This window comes from Accipiter gentilis, chromosome 22, assembly GCF_929443795.1.
Source record: "Accipiter gentilis chromosome 22, bAccGen1.1, whole genome shotgun sequence".
NCBI classification, from domain to species: domain Eukaryota; kingdom Metazoa; phylum Chordata; class Aves; order Accipitriformes; family Accipitridae; genus Astur; species Astur gentilis.
The window spans coordinates 7,473,032-7,499,524 of record NC_064901.1 but is presented as its reverse complement, the minus strand read 5'-3'; the positions used below and the strand labels follow the sequence as shown (position 1 = coordinate 7,499,524).

Genomic DNA, 26,493 nt, shown 5'->3' with positions numbered 1-26,493 from the left:
TTTTAAGATCATACAGAATAAGAAAATCTAGAGTAAAAATATGAAAAATAACACTGGAAACAATTGGCCTTAATTCTGGATAAATTAATTTTCCTCCATTCTGCCCATTTATACTCTTTGTTTTTCATGTACTGCACATGTAGGTGGTAGTAGGATGAAAAAGTCTCTGAACTGGAAATACCTGTAATTATATATACTGACTTGAAATTTAACCAAAGAAAAATGCTAGTTCATATCAGTATTTTAGTTCTTTAGAATGTATTAAGACTCTACTGTTTCTGTAGGTGCTTGATCTAAAATTTAAATTGCATAGCGATTTGAATGGACCTCCTGCAGCCTGTTTTATGGCATCTCTATTGATCTGTATTATTGAATTGTTCAGTACAATTCTGAAAATATTAAGAAACTTATGCGAGTTGAACAGATTTACCAAAAGCGTATGCCATATATATGCAGAGAACAAGGAGTCTGCAGCTCGTTTATTCATAAAATGTGCTGGTGCAAACATCTTACTGCCTGCTGGTGGCAGCAGACAGGGTAAGATCCATCATTCTCAAGCCACTCTTATGAAGCAAGTTATATCTTAAGATCTTCTTTGGGCTTGTACAACCATTTCTGGCTCTGAAAAATTAAAATATAAATCCCTAGTCACATTTCTAGGAGAATCCCCTGTGCTTTAAAGCATTCAGAGAAGTCTTGGAACATAATGCTACATGTACCTTTTCTATCAGGAGAAAAAATAAAAAATCCAAATGAACAACCATTACTGTCTGTACATTCTCATTGTACGAAATAAGTGTAGCCCAGTCATAATGGGGCAGACAACAAAGGCAACCCTTTCTGAGTTATTTGGGTTGAAGAATCTGAACCAGAAATATCCAAACCTGTTTATTCCCATGTACAAGTAGCTTTCATAGCTGGAGGCTGCCATCCTTCTCTTCCATGCCTGCCTACAGATGACTATAAATATCAAGCTGCAATCTACTGTGCAGGTGGTCTAGTTCTGTTCTTCTAGTGCATGTTGGTCAGGACTCATTGTGCAAGGTCAGCTTTGAGATGGTCTTTTTGGAGTATTGTAAGGTGATCTCTGCACCACCATCATCTGTTGGATCTCACTGAAAAATCTCTGTTTGGATGACTCGTTGGTCCATTACCATAGAACCACCCACAAAAGAGTCAAAATCATCAGGGAACACAGGAAGAAAGAAAAAGTATCCAGGGTAAGTAGGACTTCTGTTCAGAGCCCTTGTTCCCGATCGTGGAACTCCAAGCTTTAAATCTATATCCTTTCCTTTCCTTGCTGAACCAGAGTTTAACTCCCACACAGGCAGCGTTGATGTTTCACCCATATCTTCCAGAATTCCTGTGCCATTTCTTAAGTACTGTTGCAACAACATCTAGTCCACCTTATATAGCCTTAGAATATAGGCAGGTGTCTCCCATGATAACAAAAGAGCATACATAAACAATGAAAACTTCCTTATAGTTTTATAGATAATGCTGAATAGTACTGATCCCCCTCACCCCCTGCTTGCCTTTAGGAAGTAAAGAGTTCTGTCCCTCTTAACAATTTGTAATTACACATACAGTTCAGCTTTAAACCAAATTTGTACCCATACCTATTTGCAATTTGGGGGATTGCATAAGTATCTTACTACTTCATTGTGTGGGACTTTGAGAAGTATGTCTTACAAGATTAAAAAAGCAATATTTTTCTTCTAAAGAAGTTCTGATTGGCAGAAAGCATCAACATATTGCTTTTCATGAACGGTGGCAAACGGCTCAGAGTTTTCCTTTGCTACAGTAAGGATGAAATGTTCATGATAGAAAATATGTCAATAAACCACTTGAGCTATAGGAGTGAAAACTCCTGCGTATTCATTTCTTGTTTGATGATATTCTGTTCTTTGTGGTGGCACGCTCTGAAGTCTGGATATTTTGTCATGTGGATGTTGAATAAGAGAGTACCATCAGGCAGGATACTGAATATTTATATTTTACTAAGCCTTCATTCTGGTGTTATCCTGCTGCTGATTTTTTCCAATACAATTGTTATGCCACAATTTCTTCCATCAGTCTTTCTGTTACTGTTGTCTGCAGTTGCAGATAAACTAAGGGTCTTCAGTTCACTGGGGGCCAGGTGCCTCCTTTTGCCTTGGTTAAGGTGCCATGGTTAAATGTGCTCAAGGTAGCGCAAGCTCTAATGTTGATATAGATGAATTTATGGGGTAAGTGCAGTCCAATGATACTCTAGTTCATGCTGATAAGCAGTGATCTTACCTCTTAACGTGCTAGAAGCTTTTTTCCTCCTAGAAGCAACAGAATGATAATCATTAAACCCCTCTTATTTCTGCTTGCATCGATTCCTCGTTTCACACCACCTAAGCTGTATTTCAGATTCAATTTCCTTTCCATTACTCTAATTACTTGCTTTTTGAATCTATTCCCTTACATTTTTTTGTCTTGCACCCACATTTAAGATTCTCATTTTCCTGTAGCTCCTGGTGACCTTCTTTTATTTCTTTTCCCTCCAGTCTGTAGTCCTTGCACTTTTGATTTATCTGTGCTTCGTTTCACAGCACTGTTAGCTTTCTTTTATCTCCTGGTCAAATGCTTAGCTCTTGGAATTCGAAAGGCACCTTCAAAAACAGGTTTGGGTTCCTTTATCCTTGATCCTTCCAAGATACATATGTTCTTCAAGGACTGAGCTTTCTTGGAAGAATCTTGTGCAAGAATCTGTAGTTTACACGTGAAATGTTTCCATCACTTTTATAGCATCTTCAAGACAATATCTGTCCAGATTGGAAAAAAATACTTACCAGAATTACTTTTTTTCATGAGTGCAGTCAGACTACGAGGGTTTGGGTTTGCCCTTAACACTGCAAATAGCTTAGGTATTGATATGTACCTATATAAAGGGGATAAAGGGGCAGGGTGATTTTTTTTCTTTCCTTTTTTTTTTGTTGTTTCTTTTATTTTTTTTTTGTTGATTTTGTTGTCCTAGTTGTATCCTTCCATTGTAAAAGATTGCCCTACGTGGATAAGGGTGCTTCCTTTCTTTTTGGTTGTTGGGTTTTTTTTTAAGCAATTGTGCTTTGAACAATTCATGACAGAACTATAGTTTCACTCCTAGAGCATGTATGATTTCTAACATTTGTACAGAGGTACCCAAAGCATCAGTCTTAATGCTGAACTACTAATATTACAAATATTATGTTAATATCTTATAGCTAGTTAAGGTTTTGAAGCAATAATTTTGTACACTAAAGTTTTGGAAACATCAAAATTTGGATTCCTCTTCTGTCTTAATTTTGCTGTATCTGATCAAGTTTATGGTAAAAGAAAGCAGTGTTAGGTAGCTGATAATGACTTAAAAGAGTAAAAACATTTATGCCTTAATTCTCTGTGTTCAGCTTAAAAGCCTTTGAAAGCCTACTTTCTTATTTCTTTCATTTTATTGACTTCTATGAAGTTGGTCTTAGTTAAACAATAATTGAAGAGACATCAGAATCAGTTACTCATCTCAGGAGATGTGGTCTGTTACAGTGCTGGTGGATAGTCTTTTTGCGTATTATGTACTTGTGTACTCATAAAAGTGTATGAGGTGAAAATTTGCAAGAATTTGATACTGAAAAATTTCTTGGCCACTATTAATGTTTTTGAAACTGATTTTGAATTTAAGAATAAAGTTCTGTAATTGCAGATATTTTTATATTTGGCTAGAGTTCAGGTGCAAAATGGTTGGAAACATGCTTGAACCCTGTTTAGAGATACCATTGGTACTGTTTACCATATAGCTTTTCTTCCAAAACTTGTAAAGTACAATGAATTAAAAAAGTAATTTTTTTGGATTGTGTTCAGAAGATGGGTGATGGTGAAACTAGAAAGCTCTGAGTACAAAAATGGTATTGTATGTGGAGAAAATGAAGTTTTCTCTGTCATTTAGCATATTCTGCACTGGAGTTGGAGAAATACCTTTCTGATGCTCTGAGTCAATCATAAATGACCTTGTAAAATTGCACAATAGAAAGAAAGGGAATAAAGCTATGGTACTCATTATCTTCGGTAATGGTGTCAATCAACTGGTAACACAGCATGACGGGATATATACTTTTAGGTGATCAGTCAGTTGACATCAAGGGTCAGGATTTTATCCAAGTAGTGATTGAGAGAAACAGTTTGCCAAATAGTTACTGAAGCCATGGTTCATCCTTGTATTACAGGAATTCTCTTATTTTCATGTATATTAAAAATTAATCCCCAAAATGAAAAAAACACTTTACAGTGTACTACTGTGATAACTGAATGCCTGAAACAACTGAATGTACACATTTGAAAATGTATTATTGATATTAGATAGTACCAGGAACCAAAACAATAGAGCAGAACCCTTCAGTATGACTTAGTACAAAAAACCAATTTGTGCTCCAAAGAGCTTAGTCTATTTCTGTGAATCCTCAAACTGAGACAAAAAGCAATGGGTGTGGTGTTCTTCTAGATAAAGCCTGAAATTATTATATTTAACAGCTAAATTATTTACAGTTAAACTTTACATGACAGTGAGAATTTGCAGGGTCACCTAGTCACAGTGTGTTGTGTCTCATATAATACAGAATACTAATTTCCAAAATGGATCAGGCTCACTGGTCTCAGCAGCTGCATTGTTCATCTTTCCAAAAAGTAGCAATTTCTTTAAAAATCTTTATTTTTTTATAAGAAAATTATTAAAATTTACTGTAACAAAGCTAGTTTCAGAAATCACAGCATGTCTTATGGCTATTTTGATCTATTTTATCACTGGGATTGGGGCTGGGGCAGCTTAAATGCCTGAAGTTGCATTGTTGGGTCTGACATACTAAAATTGTGTCCTGAAGAATAGCTCAGATAGATTTTTCTTTTTTCTTTCTTTCTTTCTTTTTTTTTTTTAAATTATTATCATTATAACTTTCATACTGAGAGACTGAGCATCCAGTATTGCGCTACTATAACATATCTGATACTGCCTTAATTTAAGGAAGAAGCCCAAACGCTGATCTTGAGTGACTGCTAGAGAAAAATAGAAGACTTGCATTGTAGTTACAGGTTGGCTATGGCTGACATTGTACAGTACTCGTGAGAGGATAAGATATAATAGAACTTGAAAATGGGCTAAAATAACCTTGCTTGGTTCTTGTCTGATCTATTATGAGGCCATATTGCTTGATACAAGTAATTAATTTCTCCCTAACTTCCATAATAAAAAGCAGTAAGCTTGTTTAGCCTCTGGATAATTTTCTGTGGAATACTGTTAACATTTCTAAGTGATTAACATGTATTTATTATGAAAATGGAGTGTGAAATTACAATGAAACATATTATTTTTATTTTCCCTAACTTACAGCAGTACCTTCATTCTGCTGTCATAGGAGAAATCCTGAGGGTAGTGGTTTTGAGGTAACTCTGGGGAAGTAGAGCAGTCCTGCTCGGAATTCTGCAGTGAAATTTGTTTGCATCAAAACACTGTGGTTTTTAACTGCCAGTATTTGGTGAAAAAAAAACCCCAAACTTTGTTCTTTTCTGTTTTGGATGAAAAAAAGAAGAATTTTTTTTTTTTTTTTTTAAAGGTGGTCAGAAAAAAGCAAACAGAAATGACAACTGGAATCTGGGTAAAAATGTAATTTTGAACAAAGGAAGAAAGCTCTTACTCTCTTTTTTTGTATGAAAAATGTCAAAAGCAATTTAATTGATCAAAGAATTTGGAGGGGTTATTTATGGGGAATTTTTGATGCAAGGATTTTTCTATCTCAAATTTACAGTTGCCAATCAGTCCTGCAGAATCAATTAACCTTTGGTTAAAAACATCCTGTTCCCAGCCACCAGGTAAATATACAATTAAAGAAGCAAACTTGAACCAGGGTTCTGTGAGTGATTTGATAAGATAGTTTCAGGTAGCTGAAATTAAATTAGTTTTTTTAATATTAATAGATGTTGAGTTTTATCCTGAAGTTGAAATAAGGAAGTTCCCTTTAATGCACACTTGAAATAAAATTTAGTGTCGCAAAACAAGTGGCCTTCCGTGTATTAACAATTGGGGATTCTTTCTGCGCTCCTGCCTGACTGGACAGGGGTCAGATTTGGTAGGCAGTCAAGGACCTATGGTGGTATACACACAAGCGAATAAGCAGATCCTCTGTGAAACATCTCTGAATGTTCTCACCTGCGTCTCACTGCCTCTGTACATGCTTAAAGTCCATTTTAAATCCAGATTAGTATTCAGCCAAGCGTAATCTTGATTTTGCTGTCTTCCAATTTAAAAGATGTTTCACATTATCTTTTTGGAGAAAAATTTTGGAACAAGGGGCCGCCTTCTTGCTAGAAGAATTATTTTGCTTCATTTACCATCTGACTTTTGTAGCTGGCAAAAGGAAAAATTATGTTATGATTGCAAATGCTTTGCTCACTACTTACCACTAGAATGACAAAAATGGCTTTATGCAGGGAGATTAAAAAAACCCACCCAAAACTATAAACCAAAACCCAACAACCCAACTCACATGTATGTTGAAGAATCAGCATATGAAAGTTGCCACTACGTATGTCTTCCATGTGCTGCTGACATTCTGGAGTGAAAATTAGGATAACAAAAGCGTCAGGTGGTGTAGGGTAGTTAGCTAATAAAGGATGCTGAAGTAATGATGAATTAATACGAAGCAGCTAGTTTGTCCATTTCAATGCTAATCTCTTCTTACCAGATGACCTCCCAGTCACTGTTTCTTACTGCAGGGCAAACCTGCGCTGAGTCAGAAATGGCCAGGAAACACAACTACTCATCTCAATATGTTTGATTCTTTGAACACATTCCTCTATCTATACGAGTCTCACACTACACAATTGTTTTCAATGTTTGTGTATGTTGTAGTGTAGAATTTTTTCTGATGCACCTTATAATGCTTGTCTAATGGGATCATTTCCAGCTAGTCTCCCTGCTTTTTCGTGACAACATAAAATGATATGACCTGGGAGTGTATAAATTTTATGCACTGTTTCAGGCAAGACTTCACTATATATCACAGTGTTTAGGTTTTTACATAAGGATGTATAGGATATTTTCTTTATTAGAGAAGTATTCCTTTCTGTCCATGGTGGCTTTCTAGGCTCAGCATGACAATTCCAATACTCAATTAATTTCAGAGGAATAGTTAAAAATAGGGTTGGGTTTTTTGTGGGTTTTTTTGTTTTGATTTGTTTTTTTTTCCCCAGCTGTTCTTTTTGAGAATAACTGCAGTTAATGCTGGACAAGAGCTATTAGATATATTTTTAGGTAAATTTGGCGCTTGTGTAAAGATACATAGTTAGTACCTCTTAAGATGTGAAGTCTCGCTGAAACAGAACTCTGCTTTGCTTCCAGTATTAATCCACTGATTAATTGTAGGGCCATAATACTGTATAGTTTCCACCACTTATGAAATTCCTGGACTAGACTGTACATGTGCAAATTGTTGATGTGATGAGTATACTGGGTTTATGCCCAAAACTTTTATTCATGTAGATTGTCATACATGTGGCTTTATATGTGTGTATATATATATAATATGTGTATATATATATGTGTGTGTGTGTATATATATATATATATATAAACTGAAATTAGATCAGGGACTTGGAGTTTATTGAAGCAGGTGAAGACACTGAATAAACCGAGGGCTTAAGAGAGGTGAGTTCAGAACTGTTTGCTGTTTGAAATTTCCAGTTACTCTTTCTTTAAAAGGAAGCTGTTTGCAGGTTAAGGTCTTTTGTTGAGTAGTTCCTGGAAGGAATACCTGAAAAGGGTCCTGCTTGGATCTTCCAGATCCTCATCTGGAGAACTGTGTGCAAAAACCATGGCAAGTAGAATGGCTGAAGCACCCTCTCAGGTATATAAGGTGGTTAGGCAAATGACTGAGACCCTGAGAGGAACTGTAGCATACCACTTTAAAGACCTTTGGACAAACACCACATTGGACATATAGTGATTGCTTCCACTGAGAGGAGGTCGGCGTTCTTTTGAAGAATGAAGAGGCCCAGGTTGTGAAAAACAGCAACATTTAAAGTTTCTGGATAGCATGGTCTTAAAGTGGTATTTTACGACCTCTATCTTATCCTCCTAAGTCGCCTGTTTTCAAAGCTGAGAATCTCAGCCTGCTCAGTTTTCATTGGAACAGAGGTAATTACATATTCCTGTTTGTCCTTCAAATTGCCTTTTTTGAACCCTTTTCCAGCTCCACTGTATTTCCTTTGTGATGAAGGGGCCAGAATTGCACATAACATGTTCGATGTGTACCATGGATTTATATAGCAATGTAATGATTTTTTTTTCTGCTTTATTTCCTATTCCTTCATTAAATGTTCCTAAAATTTTGTTTTCTTTTTGGCTGCTATCAAGTATTAAGCCAATGGTTTTTACGGAACTTTGTTATTTTTTGCTTCCAAGACATTGCTCTCGAGTAATAACATTCACCTAGGAGCCTATTCTATACCTGCAGTTAGGACTGTTTTTCTTCTCATACACATAACTTCATATTTGCCTGTAGTAAGTTTAATCTGATATTTTATTGCTCAATTTTTCAGTCTTGTAAGGTTCTGCATTTACTCAGAGTTTAAATTTGTCCCGAGTATTTCAATACCTTCTGCAGACTTTTTCACTTGATTGTTCACCCATTTTTCATGTCGTTTATCAGTTTATTGAGAAGCACAGTGCCTAGCAGAGATTACTGTGAAACTCTGCTAGTTTGTCTTCATTTGTTCTCCATTCCACTGACCATTTATTGCTACTGTTTCTAGCCTATTGGTCAATTAATTGTCCATTCAAGGACCTTCCTCCTTAACCCATGGCCATTTAGATTCCTTTAGCTTTTGACATTGGGTCTTGTCAAAAGCATTTTGTGATCTGTTTGGAAAGCTCCAATACTGTGGCTTTTCAAAAGCAGTGGAGGGTCTTCCTCTAAAAAATGGCACTTTTTCAGGTATTGCCTCATTCTGCTACAGTTTCTACCAATTTTCCTGGAATAAACATCAGGTGGAAAGGTCCCCAAGAACCTTTCTTTAAGAACTGGTACCCTGAGAACCAAAGAAGCTTCAAATGAAAGATCATGCACACCTCAATTGGCAATTTGGCTATTTCACCCTTGGCTTCTCCCAGATTGCCTGGGTGTATAATACCTAGACCTTGTGGTCTATCAGTTTGTTTCACAGTCTCTCCTACTATGCCACCGATTTCAGACAGATCCTTTGCTAAATCCTCCAGTAGAATTTCCACTTGCCCTGATTTGCCACAATAATTTCCAGTTTCTAGCTGAACACTTGCCTTGTAAGTTCTATGTTTTCCTTCACCGGGGATTAGAAAGGGAAACAGCAGGTATCAAAGAGCACGTGGTGTCATTGCAGTGTCTTAAATCCTGATTTATAGATGTAATCAGGAACTTAAACATTCATGGTGGGATTTCCGCAGTTAATCATTGGTGGTCTGGCTTTGCTACCATCAAAGCCTTGGGGATAGACTTTTTAATGGTCCTTAAATCAGTCACATTAAAAAAATTTAATCATGATTCACATTAATGTTCAGGCTTAATATTGGCATTACTATGCAAGGCTCTTTGGTCCGTATCCTGCAAGAGTTCAGGCACCATTGTATTCCCTATCAGATATACCTTCTAAGAGTCTACACACATCAAACAAGAGACCCAGCAGTACTAAATGAAATTTTTTTTTCGCTTCTTGTCCAATTTGTTCAGATTTTTAGGTGTAACAGTAGGATAACTGTAAAGGAATGGTAGGATAACTGTAGAGGAGGTATTTTTTGAATGTGTTCATGGGGAATGATATGAAGAGAAAAACCTAAGCTGGCTCTCTTAGAATTCAGTTCTTTGAAAGTTTTTTGAAATTGTTGTATTTCTTAAATCATGTAGGAAATCGGCAATAGAATCAGTGTAGCATGGATAGTGCTAATGTGATATTAAATTCAAGTTGCTCTATATGTAGTTACTGACATGATGTATTTCAGTTTTTTGGTGTAGTGACACAGTTTGTCATTGCAGTAGGTACAGTAGATTGCATTTTCAAGGAAAGATGTAATGAGCCTTATAAGTTGGCAGAGAGTTCCTGAGACTATTGAAATGGAAAGAAATGGAAATATAACTTGTCTGTGTGAGAAATTAATTTTGACTGTATCTATTTAAGAAAACTCACCATCAACGAGCTCATTAAATCTGATGTTAAAATTTATATCATTAGATTTCAAAGTCAGCAAGTGGACATAATTATTTAATGATGAGTTTCTCTGGGCTTTTTGGGCCATTTTGGAGAATGAAATGAATTGTTTACTTGACAGACAGGTGGCTGTATAGTGCTTATGGCTGATTTTAACAATATGTGACAGTAAGAAAAATTAGAGCTCATTAACATTCACTCAACCCAGTGTCTGCACCACTGATCAGTGTTTGGACTACTGTATGGCTTAAAATGCTTAATGCATCTTTGTTTGACAGGAACCAACTGCTGTCGGAGGAGAACGTGGATGATCTGATAGCTGGCAGAGTGAACAGGGCCTGCACTTATAAACAAGGAAAATGTGAATAATTGGGGGGCAGAATGAGTGAGGGAAGTCTTTCAAGGCTTGTGGTGATTGATGAACTATATTATGGTTGACACACACATTCGATGTTTTGCATAAAAGCGTTAGCATCTGATTGAGCGGAAAACCAGGGGAAAGTGAGATTGCCTATGTGATTAGTGGAAGGTAATCAGCCATCTGTTAGGCATAATGCACTTACTAAAGATGAAGATAGAAAGCATATGTGTGCATGTGCTTACACAGGATCTCTCACCTTTTATACAAGTAACCATGAAAATATAGAACTGTATATGAAGAACTAACACAGGCAAAAAAATATTCTAAATTAATCTATTTCATTCTATCACCAGAAAGGGTACAAGCTTGTAGCTATGTTGTGTAGATCATAAATGTGTCCTCTCAGCAGTCTGAAACAGTAGCTTCAGAAATGACAGAAACAAGTAATTTGAGGTGTATTTTTTTAACCTAATGACCTCATAACTCTCTCACTCTGATTGTGATGAGGAAAATAAGGCTGTGCCCTGAAAATATTGAGAGATGAACTTTTTATTGATCAGGACATTTGAAAATGTACTTCCAGCTGGTCACCTGCAAATTTAAAATCACCTAGTTTATACAGCTGTTTCAAGTACAGAAAGGGTTCGGGTTAGAAGAAAGCTAGAGTCTGGCGTAGCATTGCTTGCCCATCTAAAACTGTCACTGATGCTATCAGGATTTTGTGTTGTAGAAAACAAGACTGAGCTTAGCTTTTCATGTTTATGAAGAACTTTGGTGGTGATAGAGGTCTTGCTTAGAAGGAAATGAATCACTTTTTTACCTCTTTTCAAAAATCATTTTTGCATGGTAGTGTATAAAGAGCAACTCTAAAAAATATATTCAGTTTTAGTATGTGTTCTAACACTTATTATAATGTTTTACAATTCAATATCTATACACCTTACAAAATCTGGAAAAACAAAATACTCCAGAAATATAAAAAAATTCTAAGGCCAGCATTTAAAATCAGTCACTTAAAATATCAAACACCACAATATATGACCCCAAAGTATTCTTTAACTTGATCATCCATTCATACCATTTTTTTAGCAAATGTTTTAATCCACTAGATGACAGCTTGGTATATGGAATTTTGTTCTTAAATACACTTTTTCAAATTTCAAATTAAAATCGGTTTTGCTGAAATTTATCATATGTCACTGATGGTACATTATGCAAATACTGGAACTGCTGAGGAAGGACTTGCATGCCCTATCTTGCTGTTTCCACCTTCCATGTTTCAGTATAAAAGTAATATCCTAAATACTGGAGGAGAAAGGGTACAGCTAGAAGACAATAAATGCAAATGTCTATATGAGAATGGGGTGGAGTGCAGCTAATTTAGTCATCTTCAGTAGTTGGTGTCTTAAACTGTTATGAATGCAGTCCTCTGCAAGGCTGCTAACTTAGTTAGAAAGGTGGAATTCTGACTTGCACATGGTCAGTAATCCAAAAAGCAGAACCTACTTCTGATCAATAGTATTTTGGCCAGTTTTATAACTCCTAAACTGCTTGAAGTAGATATGCCTGTGAGGTTTGCTGTTGCTGCTGGGGCTCGTTTGCTATTTAGTATTCCAACGTCAGTAAAAACACCTCCGTGGCAGGGATTTTCCTCTTTTCCTTTCATATCCAACGCCTGAGGGTGACTGAAGCTTGCCCTCAGCGCCTTGCCCAGTGCATTTCATAGGTCAGTGCAGGCGTGACAGGGGAATTATGTTGCTTTGCCACAGTTGTGGAGGAGCTGGGGGGGGGATGGTGGGGTGGAGCTTACAGTTTCTCCAGCGATTTTTAGGAGCACTCATGTGAACGTGCCGCTTCAGTGCCATTTTTTTTCGGAGAGTGCGGGAGAACCTTTCAGTTTGCCTTTCTCCCAGCCTAGTTGGATGATGATGCCTTTTTAATCTGCCAAGATACAATTCAATGAATCTGCGTCCTAGTGTTTGGATTCAGTCATTTCTAGCTGCAACAGTTTCTCCTTTCAAGCATTTGTGAGCTTTTTAAAGCTTTCCCAGACCTTGCTAATTAGTATCCACAGTGTGTTTTATTACCTCTGTAGGAATTTTTTTTTTTAAAGAATGTGAAAAGAATGATCTATTTTAAAGTTTCTCCACATTATTCTTACTTGAAGTGTTGCAACTTGTTGTGATCTGGCAGAAAGAAAAGGATTCAAAGGACCTTAAGAGCAACTAGGATTAAAGAGGCATTAGCTGTAATGCTGGAGAGCCAGTATATAGAGTGAAGCGCATCGTAACAAAAAACAGGTCAGCAGGTTCCTAATGGTTACTAATTGCAAACTAAGCGTATTAAAGCTAGAGCTACGCTCTGCATGCAGCACGGACTAGCTTTTGTTTGCTTCTGCAGGAGCATGTTTTAATTTCTGTTTGCTAATTGCTTTAATGTCCTTACTAGAGCCGAGTTGTGTTGAAAAACTCTTACTGAGTGCCAGTTGTTTTTGTGGAAAAACTACTAAGCAAGTGCTACACTTCCTGTGTTTCTGTATCACTTTTTGATTCAGGACCAACTATTTTGCTGGGAGGCATGTTTAATTTGTTAACTATAAACATGCAGAAATAAGGACCACACGTGCTTCACCAAAATTTCATTTTCAGGAGGAAATAATGTAAAGAATATACTTAAAGTAATAAGATTGTTTTGGCTGTTAGAACAATTGATTTATATGCTTTAAGACTGGGGCTATGATCAGCAACGTCCAAGACAAAAATGTTTTCAAATAGAGTGATTTGTCTAACAATGTATTTTGAGTATTTATGGCAACAGAGTTTAAGTTGAAAAAAAGGCAGTGAAAAGAGATGGACCTGAAAAATACTCATCATCCTGAAATGTTAATTTCATACAGCCTTGCTGCAGAGCTTTTCACTGACACCGTTTAAATCTGCAGTCTTCGGAAATCAAACTAAAAGACCTGGAAATTGTACAGCAGGCACTGAGAATGATTGGACTCTTCTTTCATTCCCTTTTCTTGATTGCAGTGATAGAAAATTTCGTTCCTAAGTGCCAAATTAATATTCACTGGCTTAATATCAGTTCTAAATATTGGTTTGTGTGGGTGATAGATGTGCAACAGATAGTTTACTAAGCAGTGGCAGGACAGGAAATAAAATCAAATTAACAATAAATGTAATTTTGTTGTCCTTCCTGGCTATGATAAGTACACTGTTGTTTGGATACATCTTTGGTACTCTCACTGCCTGCAGGAGTAATCTCTGGATGCTGAGACTCCACTTGAAATATTTAGGAATATAACTTAGTAGTCACGGTGTAGTTGATTTAATAGTGAAAGGCACTGGTTTCTTTTCTGCAGTCTTACAGCTATTATGTTAAAGTTAAAATGCAGTCTTTATAGAAAAGAGAGTCTAACTATAAAAACTTGGAATGTTGCCCAAATTAATAGCTGCATAACTGAGTTATTTGCAGTCTTAGCACTATGGAAAAGGAATACAAGCAGAAGTTATTAAAATGTAGTTGATTTCTAATATGCACTGGTTAAACCAAAGAAAAACAGCCTTATAAAGGACCTAATCTTCCTAATTCTCTTACTGTAGACTTACTGAATATAGCTTAGGGTTGCAAAGTATTGAAGAAGCAAGTGCTGGTATAAGGTTTAGGGAAGTTGTATGTCAAAGGCGGGCATGTGTCAAATTTGGGTCACTCCAAAATTAGGTAAAAAAATACATCTCCTACTGAATGAAAGTTTTCATAATGCTTTAGGTACTTAGCTCCAAACCAGGTACATGCTGTTAAGTGGAGTATTTTTTTGTTCTTGGGCATAGGGTTTATGGCACTCTTCTGTATTACATACAGCTAGAGAAAGAGCTACAAAGTAAAGTGTTTTATCTATTTACTTTTCCCAGTGAACCTGGTAAGTGTGTATTGATGAAACAGCTTTTGGGCTTTAATAAAGCCACACTTGTAAAATGGTATTTTAATTTTAGGTACATATTTTGACATTTGGAATTCTTATCTCTGTTTTGATAGAGTTGCTGCTTATTGCAGCAGTTCTTAATCTAAACAAAATTATAAGAATTTAAACTTCAGACCTAAAATCTGCCTACAATGAATCAACAAAGTGTCCTCAATAGTTGCTTCAGATTTGCCTTCAAAATTTTTGTTGTACGCGATCAATAGTTAAATGGACAGTTTGGAAATTTGAATAAAACTTGAGATATTTTGTGTTTATTCATAAATTTCAGGCTAAGCAATATATTCTCATATGTGTTAGTTCACAAATACCAGTCCTATATTAACTTGTGGAGTTCAGTAAAGTTCTGCTAGTTTTGTCAATGCTCAGTTTATTTATGTTGCAGTTGTAGCAAATCAGCACATATTTTTAATCAATGAAAACTGTCATTTCCAAGGTGATTGTCTGCAATGTGAGAAAAACAGTATTTGTTATTTTTCTTAAACAAAAAAGTTGTTCAAATCAACAAAGTTAATTTGAAAAATTCTATTTATTCTTGAACATCTAGTGTGAATTTTCAGGATGAAAATTTTTTTTAGAAGTACAATACCTCTCAGACATTGCCATTTACTCCTTGTCTTGTGAAAGTTTTTGCTGTAAAATTTGGTCTCATAACAGCAATCTCTTTTCTTTTTATCTTTGCAGCTATTTTGGAAAGAACTATGGTTTAGACTTTCCCATGTTAGCCATGGATGTAGCACTTTCTCCCATGAGAACACAAGAACTGGATCCCATGCCATCTGATGCATCTCCCATGCTTATAAACATGACACCTACAGTGGAACAAGACGGGGAAGAGGATGTCATGAAGGAGCTTGATTCTGGCCAGCAGTATGAAAAGCCACCTCCTCTACACACTGGGGCAGATTGGAAGATTGTTCTCCACTTGCCAGAAATTGAGACTTGGCTTCGGATGACATCTGAAAGAGTCAGGGATCTGACCTACTCTGTCCAGCAGGACTCAGATAGCAAGCATGTTGATGTGCATCTAGTACAGCTGAAGGTAGGATGAGTTTTATACTGCAGACTTTTCAGTGAAAGTCATTTGCTCAACTCTGCTACTAGTAAAGTAAAAAAAAAAAAAAGAAAAAAAAAAAAGGGGGGGGGGTGTGTGTCTTTCCATAACTGCCATAGCATGTCTGACAGCCTGTGTTAAGAAGTGAATAAATACTTTTCAGGGAGATAATAGGTACCATATCATTCTCAGATTTTTTTGCAACATTATTTACTCATCACTTAATTCAACGGTCACAACCATATTAATGAACATGTTCACATTTAAAGAGCAGCTAATACACTAACAGTAACCTGACCGGAGATCTCAGAAGTGCCCAGAAATATTCCCACAGATTTGAATGCACTTCAGTACCTAAAACTCCCAAATTTGTGTCCCAATAAGCATGGCCGCTCATTTGAAAACTAAGCAAGTTTCAGAAGCAGTAGGATAGAAAGGTAGTCTAATATCTGGCCTTTCAGTCATGTAAAGGTTACACTGGAGATTGAGCTCAGGTGGAAGTACATACAGAATGGTAAATGTGTAGATTTTTTTTTCAGATCCGAGTCTTGGTAAGAAATATGAAGTGGTAATATTCAAGCAATCACAGCCAGTCAATCAACCTTTTTTTCTTCCCCTGCAACAAAATGCATTAGCAAGACTGGACTTTGTCCCACCAAAATCTACATTTTGTGTAAACTAAAAGAGCAACAATCTCCTTTCCCCCAACCTGTCAACTGAACACAAGTATCTTTAAACACTTATCTCTGTCTTGGTCCCAGATTTAAATTTCGGTGTTGAATCCTGAAAGATATTAAGGAAATTCAAGGTGAAATTCAAATAAATAGTGTCTGGGACTCTATGCGTACTTTCATTTGCATGGCTTGGTTTGCTGCAGCAGATGAAGCATGCTTTTGAAGGCAGCAAACAGTCTCCAAAAATAGCAGGCAGTTATCTCTTCAGACTGAGCTGTCTTCGGAGTTGCATTCTGAGACCTGTTTATGTGAACATAGTCTTCCTTCATACTCAGTGTGATGGTATTTTATTTGTATTTATTTTAGGACTGGAGCTGTAGGCTCTCTTAAAATACAGCTCTGTGTAGTAGTGCTAACCATAGAGCAATTGTACTGTAATCAAATAGAGAGCTGATCATGAGTTTTTTATGGTCCCACTGTTTTTCTGAAAAATTTGGGGTAGACATTGCCAGCTTCTGATGACGTAAAGGACTACGTCCACAACGTGCAGTAGGTTTTTAGCAAATATGCCTAAAAGGTATTTCTGCAGGCAGACATACCAAATCTTCCTGGATTCGGTGCCTGTTTTGATCTGGAATTGCTTGTGGCTGTATTAGTGCAGCGCTGAGCTGAAACTAAAGGGCTGTGGAGCTTGTGGATGGTATTTGCACACAGCTTTGGTCTGTCTCAGAGCACAAGCAGAATTAATTTGTGCATGCTTATGAAATGAGAATATACTGTACATATAACACACCCTCATACATCCGCTACATTTTTTTCTTTCCAAATGGAAATCAGTGAATGAAGAGCATTCCTCACGGTTTTCTCCTTTTTAGAATTTATTTGTGAAGTTGCAAGAGTCAATGGTAGTTCTTAAAATACTTTCCTAATTTTTTTTTCCATGTAAGTAATTGCTGTAGCACCTAGGGATTGTTTGGGACTAGGAAGAAATCTGGTTTAATGCAACTGTAAATAAGGACAAAAGAAAAACATGAAGGAATCTCAATTATCTGCAAGTATCTGGCTCATCAGCCTGGAGGGGCCTGTCATTGAGGCTGTCAAATATTCTGTGTACAGACCCTGGACTCACAGGGAAGTGCTCTTTTCCTGTGTGTTTATACACGTGTGTATCTGTGTCTGTACATGATAATGACTTATATTTGAAGACATTTTAAAAATATTTTATATATTTTTAATTTTCTCACAAAGTAATGTGAAAAGAAAAAGCTTTCAAAAACTTCTGAAGTAGTAGTAAAAAAATGCAGCAGTCTTAAACATATTAGGAATACAGAGCTTCTGTACCCTGCTTACCTTTAAGTCTGTATACAGAAAAAAAGAAATAAGACTGTAAAAGCAAGTGTTGTGGCTTTTATTCAGACTTTAGATATATTTTAAGTTGTTTATCCTTGTATCCTCTTGCATTATATAACTTAATGAAAATAGGATAAGCAAAAACCCCAAACCATAACCTCGTATAGATCATCTTTTTTTTTTTATTTCTTCTGTGCTCTGTTAATTCTCCTTGAGAGGCTCCTTCCAACTGATCTGGGTCCTTCTGAAATTGTTGTGCCCAGGCTAGACACAGGGCTCAATGTGAAGCTTCACCGTTACTGAGTAGACTGTAAAAAGTATTTCACATGTCTTTCAAACAATACATACCAGTTTAGTATTTTCTTTTTTTTCACAACAGCAGGAGATGTTTGATTCACATTCAGCTTGTGATTCACTGTAACTCCCCAAATACTTTGCTCACTATGGGTTTTTCTCCTCTCTTATCCATTTTATCTATGAAATTTTACATGTAGGATTTTGCTTTTGTCTTTTTTTTTTTCTTTTTTTTTTTTTTTTGTCTTCCATTTCTCAAGTGCGTCTGTGACTTTTTCAGTTCCAAATCTGTCTTCTGGTATGTTTGATGTATCTCCTACAAGCACGCATATTGTTGTCATCTGCAAATTTAAGAAGCCTTCTCTCTACTCTTTTGTCCAAATCATAAAGACAATAATGAATGATAAAGACTCAGGATAAAAGTCTGTAATATAATAGAATATTATGGTTCTGAATAGATCTTTTGAACTGCAAATGTAGGAGTAAGGCAAACAATTTTTCATTTTCTCATAGTTTGTTTTCCTCAGCCAAGAGAGTTCAAATTCCATTTTCATGCAGCTTTCTATTAATTTTGGATGCTTAAAGTTGATTTCCTTCTTCCAGCTGTCAGTTGGCTTGCGGTGACAGGGCTGGTTTGAGGATCTAGGCCATAGCAGACTTTTGATGTTGTTCCTTGGAAAAATTGCTCGGCAAACAGCTCATCTCTTTCTCTTGTGAATATTTGCTCTGTATCCCTGTTGCAGATCTGTCTGTGCTTCTGCTCTTTCTGTAATCAAGACCATTGTTTCTTTTTCTTGTTCCCTGGTGATTTTGGTGTTTGCTGCCGGTCTCTTTTCATGCTACAAGACTTAGGGCTTTACTAGCCACTACTGATTCATTGAAAATACTTGTTTCTCTCACTTTTGCAATGCCCTTTCTCAGAACTAGCTATGCAGCATGAGTGGGAGGCTTGTCTTACGTAGTCCCTTGGGAAATTTCCTGGAAAGCTCAGCTTCACATGAGTGCTTCAGTAAGCTAGATGCATGAATCATAACTCTCCAGGGTCTGGAATGCCTTATATTAGTCATTTATCTGGTCATCACTCTTAACTCAAGCTGTACTAAGATGCATTTACATCTCTCTAACACATTCACTGTAGCTGTTACCAATTGCAAATATTTGTAAAAGAGATGAAAAAAATTATGGTTTTACTACAAGCAAATCTAAAAGTGCTTTCTGTCCTTGTATTGTGTTAGCCTGCTGAGATGCTTTTGTGATCCATTTAGCTTTTTTATTCTGAATAAAACATGCTTGCTTTTACAGCAAATTCTTTCTTGGAATCCTCCTGAGGTCTAACTTGGATTCAAGTCCCATTCTTCTGCTTTACTTTATATCCCTTAACCCTCTCAGGGAAGCATCTAGTGTTTCAACTCATTGATTACTGCTTTCTATCTTTTGGAAAAAATTGTCATTTTGGGTGATCTAGTAAAATCTTCTGTATTTGAGATGTCTGTTAGCTTCTAACTAATTGTGGAGTAAAGCACTCCACCCCTGCTTTGTGACTTAGATGTCTGAACCATATATTACGTATTTACATAAAACCAAACACATTTTATGCTATGATAGTGTCTTTAGATCTTTGCGGACCACTGATCTTTTCTCTCTTTCCAAGTAGAGACACTTCAGTCATCTTTTTCCAGGATACCTGGGTCAGCCTCAAACATCTCTTGACTGGATCTTTCTTCTTTCCTCCTGACTCCTACAATAAAATTTTAATGATCTTTGGGTAGAGGTCAAATATCATGTAACCATTATCCTTTTGCTATCTCTGTTTCCACTTTTTTGTGGGCCAAAGAATTTTTAGTTGCTTTTCTCTGTGTACCTAAATCATGGATTAGAGAAGAGTGTAAGTAATTATCAGAGAAAGATATTAAAGGGTCTTAGTTTCTAATATATCTGCAGTTAGATACAAGTTATTTCTTTTTTCATTCCATTACAAGCATTTTGAAAAAATGTAAAACCAGGGTACTGTAGGTGTCTTTCCCTCTCATCCCCTCCTCCTGAATTCAGTAGGGTTTTATTGAATAAAGAGTATTAAATATTGCTGGTTTTATTGAATAAATACTGAAGGGTGGACCAAATTACTTTTCTGAGCGCTTTTCAACTTTTCTTTTCCTATATCAGTTCCTTTCAAGAGCAAAAATCAGGTTTGTTTTTTTTTCTGATGTTAAAATAAGTCACTTTGGAACTCAGGATGCCTTTGTCATAATCTGTAAAAGGACTTATTCAATGCTAGCAGCACTGCTGAAGTACCTTATCTACCACATGTCTTTCTGTAACATTAGAAACAGGGCTATTCTTTCTTCTCATCTTTGGTTTGATGACTCTCAATGGCTTTATTACTCTGAGGCTTGTGACAACAAACCTTGCTGCTGCAGTTGTACAGCTTTTCAGCTGCGCTATCTAAACCACCTTTAAGTGCACACATGAAGTTTTCTAGAGTCTGAATCTCTAGAGTGTACAGACAACTGTGTATTATAAGAGAACTTGGAGAAGCATTAAGCCTCATCATGTTACCATAATGTAACTGATATTTTACAAATGATCACAGAAGATGTTATTGGCGGTCTTTACAGAAGGTTGTATAGATGAAGTTCCTAGTGGAAATACTGCGTGGACTGCTTTATTTTGACACAAGAGATAACCATTATACTCAACAGGTGAAAAGAAAACCTCAGTTGGAGAGGCTGACTGCAACTTTGTTCAGCTGTTTTGCTTGCCGGCAAGATATGATCCTGATCCTTCACGTGAAAGGTTGCTATGCAGATTTATGAGAGTTGTTATTGAAAAGGAGGTGAAGGGAAATAATGACTCAAATTCACAGAGATGTTTCTCAGAAGACTTCTGGGTGTGCTTAACAGTTATGTTTCATGAAACAAATTTCTCTGACATAGTTTTATACCTTCCACGTGTGGGTGTTAGTATGAGTGTCTATAAAAGTAGACATTTGACTATAAACTATGACCCGTAGCTCAATGGAGACAACTTAAACACATACTATTTTATTTAGGTCTGAGGATCAACAAGTTGTTGCACATCAATTTGTGGAACTGTTGTTATTTGCAGAGAGTCTCAGGTCTAGAAAATAGGTTGAGAACCAGTAATATGGTAATTATTTGATTTTGGCACTATTAGCAATCCTGTACTAAGAAGTCACCTTAAGTTGCATATGAAATAAAATTAGTTTAAACATCATTGAAATGCAATTCAGATAAGAAAACCAAACATTTAAGGGTTGTCTGTGCAATATGATATTGCCACTCTGAAATGTGATTTTCAGTTTTTGAGAACTATTTTAGATTGTCTATAGCTAGAGGACAGAATGTGCACCCCAAAACCTCCTAAAATGAAAGTGGACTATAACCACAGGGAAAATGTAACTTCTTTCATACTGAACTAGTTAACATGTCCTAAATGTGTAGGACTGCATCTCAAAGGGACTCTCTTAAACTAATGACATTTGACAAATTTCAGTCTCCTTAATCCTGTTAAAGCTGTAAACTTGTCTGAGAAAATTAAGCTGAAAAGTTTAAAGTTTGAAGGAGCTTGAATGTTTCAGTTGAATGCTGAGGGGGATGGAAAATATTCTCCACGCTATCAACAAACATAAGTAAAACCAAAATTACTGAAGAATTTTTTAAAGAGCATTTTCTTGACATAGTTGAGGTTTTGGTCTCCAATGCAGATTTGAAGCAATTAAAAAATTATTCAGAATCTTCAAACTCCTTGTTAACTTTAAATATGGAAAAGAAAATGCTAACTGCAGCTGTATTGCAGACTCACAGTTCGAAGTATCAGGATTTCTTTACTGCAAATTTGGTAAGAAAACTTTAGTTCCTGGTTCTTTATGTAATATATGGGATATTTTTGTGTTAGATTATTTCAAGGAAAATAGATACAAAATAACATTGCTTTTATCTGCACATACACACACACACCCCCCCCCCCCCCCAATCCAAACCAAATTCTCATCTGATGACAGGTCATGTTTGTGAAGCACTTAAACACCAAACAAATAGTAATTTCTCTATAAACATATCATGTATTACACTGCTTTGTATGCATAGTGATTCCAAAGATTTGACAGTCTTTGTAGATTACAATCTAAGCAACTGCAGACTGCAGATGCGACTTTTTCTTTTTTTTTTTTTTTTTTTTTTTTTTTTTTTTAAGCCAGGAGGCTTTATACAAATACAACATAGGCAGAAATATGCTACCTGCCTGGCTGCAAATCAAAACGAAGTTTGCTTATGGAAGTATGGTGAAAGACTAGATAATAAATACATTTATCTATATGGAACATTGCCAGAGAAATATATTTATATAAACATGTAAAATATGTTTATATTACACTGGTATTGGTGAAATGCTTTTTTTTTGTTTTGGAGGGAAGGATTAGGGTTAAGAGCACATTCTAGCTAAGCCTCTAGTCAAACACTAAATTTATTGTGCACTTATCCCAACAACATCAGTAGGGCAACTGTATATGCCTTAATTCACCTAGCATTTAACCAATGGGTAATAGGATTTATTTGGATAAAAACAGATTTGCTGTGGATATTTTTTTTAAACTGTTTGTAGGATCTACCGTATTTCTGACATTCAAGTTTTTTTTCAGACCAAATATATTATGCACTCCAAAAATGTCAGGCATTCATAAGGAACTCTACAGGAGGAGATGATAGATAATAATATATATTTATAATGCTATAATGATAGCTTGATACGTCTATATATTGGCAGAACATATCTGCTATATGTATAGTTCTGTGCTTTGTAAACACAAGATTTCATACACAATTTAAGGAAGCAATTGGTTGGTTAAGAGGTTGTATTTTATTTAGTTTGCCTCTGAAGAGCTTGGTGAAATCACAGCATTCAGTAGGGCAGTTGAGTGTAAATGCTGGTAGATACAGATTAACCCTTCTGAAGCTGGGTTTTGCAGGGGCTACCCTTTACTTACAGTCCAGGCTTGAACATCAAACATCTGGGTTTATTGGCTTTTCTTATTTTCTGAGTAGTTGAATGTGCCTACATTTTTTTATTTTTTAAGTTTTCCTCTGTGCCCAGAGCATACTTCCCTGTTTTAAAAAAAACACAGAATGGCAAACATGGAGTACCAGAAATAAATCCATGTTTCTCTAACTTTATCTGGTCAAGCAATGACATTGTTTAGAAGCCTTCCAACTTGTATGTCATTTCTACAGTCTTGCCGAGATTGACGTTTTTAAGGAAAAAGACATGACTTGCTAACCATACCTTAACATGCTTTACTACAGTAACACCATGCCTATAAAAGTCACCTTTGTTTTGTAGCTTTTAGGCTAAATTCTCTTCTGCCTGAGGGGAGCAAACCCTTTTTTTTTTTCACGTCCCTCAAAAATTGTCCTAATCCCTTGGCTATCCATTATCAAACCTAAACAGAGACTAATGCTCTATTCTACACAGAGTGCAATCCTGGAGGTGTTAGGCAAAATGTGTGCTCACCTACCGGGTCAGTGCCTTCAAGGATGAAAATGATGATCAAGTGAATGTCAATTTTCTAAGTACTTAGGTTTAGAAATTAGGTGCAAAGTTGCCCAGACTTGCCAGGACTGTTGGTAGTGTGAGCTCAGAAATGCAAAATTTTAGGCTGCTGGAAACTTTTAATGGAATGAGCAACAGAGATATACCTGTGGTATTTAGATATCTACGAGCTAAATAGCAACTGAGCAAGATGATTCAGGACTGCATTGTTGCCTGCCTTCTGTCCTGATGTTTATTCTGCTCTGACCATTAAAGTCTGTTAAGAATGCATTCTTGAAGGCCCAATCTTAAGTTCCTAATGGAAGAAAAACCCCTACTGTTCTGATTGCTTATAACGTTTCTCAATAAATACATGAATGCATTAGATTACTGCTAGTTATATATTCTTGTCAGTGCTGAAAGCGTTTTTGGTGTTACAAATATTTTATACTAATTGACTATCTGTTAAGCCTATGTAGGCTTTTACATGTTTTTAACTTCGAGTACCTGAGTATTGCTAGTGACTGTATTGGTTTATTAATATTCAGACAATCTGTTTTTCAACAGTAACCTTAGAAAAAACAATAAACACCAACATTTGTAATCCAATTTTAAATTATGATCTAGTGTAGTTGTAGATAATACTGCAACTTTGAAATTAAATTTTATATCTTTAATGTTTAGTTAATGCACATCGAGAATTATTTTTTAAAGCATATAATGGTAGGTTAAGAGAACACTTTTTAAAAAATTAGGTGGATTTAAACTGTGCCATTCAGCCTAATAGAAAAAAAACGACTTTCCCCCTCTCCTGCTGGTATTGTTCAGTCTGTGCAAATACAATGCTGTAAAACTGATTTTCTTTCTCTGTAAGAATTTAGTAAACAAGTAAACAAGCCCATATTTATGCAAGCCCACTGTCCTCTAATTGTCTGCTAGGGTGCCATAGGAGACATAGTATGAACACAGAAAGAGCATACATACTTTATTGGAGATTCAGTTGCCTTCGAAAGAAAGCTGGTTGTTATTTGAGGGATCATATTAAGATGGCTGCTGGTTAGAATAGAGTAAGAGGATGAAAGAATTGGGAGCTCATAAAAAGAAGAAAAAATGGAGAAACAATAAGAAATTCCCATCTGTTGTGATATAATTTCTGAGTAGAAAAGTGAGAACTACTTGGTTAGTCTGGCGTTAGTTATCTATGTATCAAGGGAATGAAAGTAGCTAAGAGCTGGAAAGGACTTAACTGCTAACTCCAGTAATAATGGAGGATCTGGCTTGCATAATTTATCAGGATAAATGAATAAATAATAAATGTTACAGTCTGTGCTGGACCCTTTTTAAGCTTGGACTTTCTAGAAGAGCAGGGAAAGGATACCAACAAAAATGATTGGAATTATTGCTCTTGTGACAAAAGGACTTTTGAATATTCCTTGGAATGGTAGAAGACACCAGCACTGGATATCCCTTCTGGGCTTGGGCAAAAGAGATTTTAAAAAAGAAAAAAAAAAAAAAAAAAGAAAGAAAAAAAGAAGGCATAGGTTACCTAATGACTCATTTGGGGTCCATACGCATGGCCTTTGGAAAGGAATTGTGAACAATGTGTGGAGCTTCTAAGCCCTCCCCTGAATGCAAGGGTACAATCTGAACAGCTCTTTAAATCAGCTTGAGTTTCTTCAAAGCAAACCAGTAAGGATACACTGAGCAAAAATACTGCAACCTGTGATGTTCCCTCCAAGGGAGTGCTCTTGTTGCAAAGGTAGAGATGCATTCATTAGTTTGAGCAATGTATTTGGACATGGAAGGGTGATATGTAGTTCATGGCTGTGTAGATATGAGTAGAGTAGCATCTGCAATGCTATGGAGATCTTAAGGTTGTCCTGAAATAGCCATTGGGATGATTCAGCAGTCAGAAGACTCGAGAAGAAAGGTGAACATTTGCCTGTGAAAAGGGATTTGGAGCTCTAAGATGAGGAATAAAGTGGGTGTTTTACCATTCTCAGTTTCTTAATCTAGTTCTAAAAATAAAGCCTCTGCAAAATCTCACTCATTTGGTTATCTACACTTTTGAAATATATACTTATTCCAGAATTTCTGGTTTAGATCTCAGCGATACATGAATGCACGTAAGTGTTCTCTGACCAAATATAATAATTATTTCTCCCTCTTCTCACTTCACATTGCTATGTTAAAATATGCTAATACAGGCTTTAGAAAATGAGCTAATGTACTCCACCAATGGTCTCTGGAGAAATATTAAAGTAAATATCAAATTCCAGCACAGATGTTACCTATTACAGTCTTCTCTAGTCTGTATACTAATCTGACTCAAGCACAAATGTTTGCTGGATATAAAGATGTAATGATATAAATAATTTTCAGTATGATGAAAAAATATTGTATGTTAAGTCATCATGCAAATTAATTAACCAAAACATTTGCTGAGGGAATCTATTTTGTTGTTTAGTATACATATATGTGATGATAATAACACCATGTCCAGATTTGCTGGAAAAAACTAAATAAATACTATTTCAATGGTATGAGTAAAATTTAGTAACGCCAACTTTTAAAATTAAAGGTCATTGACACTATATCATTATTTTTATTTGAAAGTAAGGATGCCAATAGGAATTTTTATTAACGTAGCTGTGACTTGGTTGAAAGAATTTATTTTATAAATATATATGTATGCATGTAAATACATATATATGTGTATGTGTGCATAAACAAAAGCATACACACAAAAACCAGTGCCACATAAATCCTCCTGGTGATTTTTTTCTTGAGGATTTGTTTGAGTCTATATGTAGTTTAGAAGGTAGGATATTATCATGTTTTATAAGTCATCTAGCTCTGATCTGCATTGTGAACTTTATGTTTACAGATGTTTTCTTGCTTTGCATATTTCAGTAGGCTTTGTGGATATACTTCTTATTAGTCATACTGGCAGGGTTTGGTGATTTTTCAATTTATAATTCCATGTCACATAATAGATATCTAAAAACTATAA

At 36.0% G+C, this 26,493-nt stretch overlaps 1 protein-coding gene across 2 annotated transcripts in view; it reads left to right on the top strand.

Annotated features, from left to right (window-relative positions):
* Positions 1-26,493, top strand: part of AKAP6 (A-kinase anchoring protein 6) — a 291,172-nt gene that overhangs the window by 42,436 nt on the left and 222,243 nt on the right. For both annotated transcript variants that reach the window (XM_049825778.1, XM_049825777.1), the window contains exon 2: positions 15,249-15,606. In XM_049825778.1, coding sequence (XP_049681735.1) covers positions 15,283-15,606 — 324 coding nt within the window. In that variant the 5' untranslated portion in view covers positions 15,249-15,282. The remainder of the gene's footprint in view (positions 1-15,248; positions 15,607-26,493) is intronic.